The sequence below is a fragment of the Penaeus monodon genome, chromosome 29 (genome assembly GCF_015228065.2).
Source record: "Penaeus monodon isolate SGIC_2016 chromosome 29, NSTDA_Pmon_1, whole genome shotgun sequence".
NCBI lineage: Eukaryota > Metazoa > Arthropoda > Malacostraca > Decapoda > Penaeidae > Penaeus > Penaeus monodon.
In genome coordinates, this window is record NC_051414.1 from 9,732,676 (window position 1) to 9,734,445 (window position 1,770).

Sequence of the window (1,770 nt, forward strand, 5' to 3'; positions counted from 1 at the left end):
GGAGGGTAGGTAATATTCAAACTTACTTATGCAACACGTGCAAAATTCTCCGGTGCATGTTGAATTGGCAATACGATCAGCTGCAGCACACCGTCTACTGTCCTTACACATTCCCCTGCAGGTGGCGGGTGTGGCCGGGCACGTTTCATCAGCAGGTCTACAACACTTGCAGTTGAAGCCTGAACATCCATTCTCAACTTCTGATTCTCCTGTCAAGCAAGTTTGGCGACAGACTCCTCTTTCCGCGGTACAGTTGGTTAGCTCAGTACAATCTGAAATGTGCAAAAAAGTAAAATTTCTTCAATGACAGATGCCTTTCTGCACAAAGGGAATTGAAAATAACATGTTTTACTATTTAGATAGTTTTGACAATAGACGTGTAAATACAAGGCAAGGGTTATAATATGCTTATCACAAAGGAAAAGCACAGTGAATATTGTTATGTAGGATTTTATAGCTAGGATTACATACTTAGTCTGCATGTTTGTGGATATATGTATCGGTATGTTTTGTTATCCAAGCCTGACGCGAAAAGTAATTCACCTTTTATAGCAATTTCCTTTATCTCCAGGCTTTCTTCAGTTATATGAAAATTACCACAGACACAAGTTAACGGGGATACAACGGCCCACATATTACATAAATTGTTATAAGCACATGCACTCACTCTAACAGTAATTGCCAACTGAAGTACAGTATGTAACTTCGCACTTTGAATGGAACAGTGTTTTTCCAGCAAGATCTGTGGAAATCCTCGCAGGTAGTTTGATTTATTGGTGTTTTTAAAACCTCATAAAAAATCGTAGTAGGAAGATAGGGATTCCCTGCAAGTTACCTCATACCATGACATTAGACTTATTTACTTTATGTTATCATACAATAATGATTCATTTTTCGAAAGCTAAAGCAAAGTTCATGATTCCTTAGGGTAATATATAGGTAGACGGTCCCCTTCAGCATTGTGGTAATATGAATTTTTTTTAGTAAACTCAGTAATAATCCAAATGATTTAGTCTCCTTTATGATGGGAATTATTGCGAGTAAATATAAAATGAATTTAAAGCAACAGCCACTCGAATCGCATTGCACTGTTACTCTGCGAGTCCGTTTGGAAAGTATATACATATGATGTTACAAAGCTCAACTCGCATATCATGGCAGGATTTTTAGACAGTATCAGATCCTTGGCCTCTTCCTTATATTGTACAAATGTTAGCTATATTCTCGTGTTATTCAGCTGAGCGATAATATATAAACGACACAGGTATTGGAAAACTAAATACAGGGGTGAAGCCAAATGATAAAGATGCGTTTGTAACTTACTTATGCAGCAAGTACAGAATTCTACGGTGCATGTTGAATTAGCAATGCGGTCAGCTACAACAACAACAACAAATGAGGGTAGGTAATGTTCAAACTTACTTATGCAGCACGTGCAGAATTCTCCGGTGCAAGTTGAATTGGCAATACGGTCAGCTGCAGCACACCGTCTATCGTCCTTACACATTCCCCTGCAGGTGGCGGGTGTGGCCGGGCACGTTTCATCGGCAGGTCTACAACACTTGCAGTTGAAGCCTGTACATCCATTCTCAACTTCTGATTCTCCTGTCAAGCAAGTTTGGCGACAGACTCCTCTTTCCGCGGTACAGTTTGCTTGTATAGTACAGTCTGAAGTGTGAAATAAACACTACGTTTTAGGAATCAGGAACTGAAGTAAAGAGCATTTCCAGCAGCTGTAGAAATTGAAAACATGTATGCACCTTGTTTGGC

At 39.5% G+C, this 1,770-nt stretch overlaps 1 protein-coding gene across 1 annotated transcript in view; it reads right to left on the reverse strand.

The window, feature by feature from the left end:
* LOC119591727 (balbiani ring protein 3-like) overlaps nucleotides 1-1,770 on the reverse strand; it is a gene marked incomplete in the record, with an annotated part of 83,966 nt that overhangs the window by 52,230 nt on the left and 29,966 nt on the right. The window contains 2 exon segments of the mRNA XM_037940476.1: nucleotides 27-272; nucleotides 1,423-1,668. Coding sequence (XP_037796404.1) covers nucleotides 27-272; nucleotides 1,423-1,668 — 492 coding nt within the window.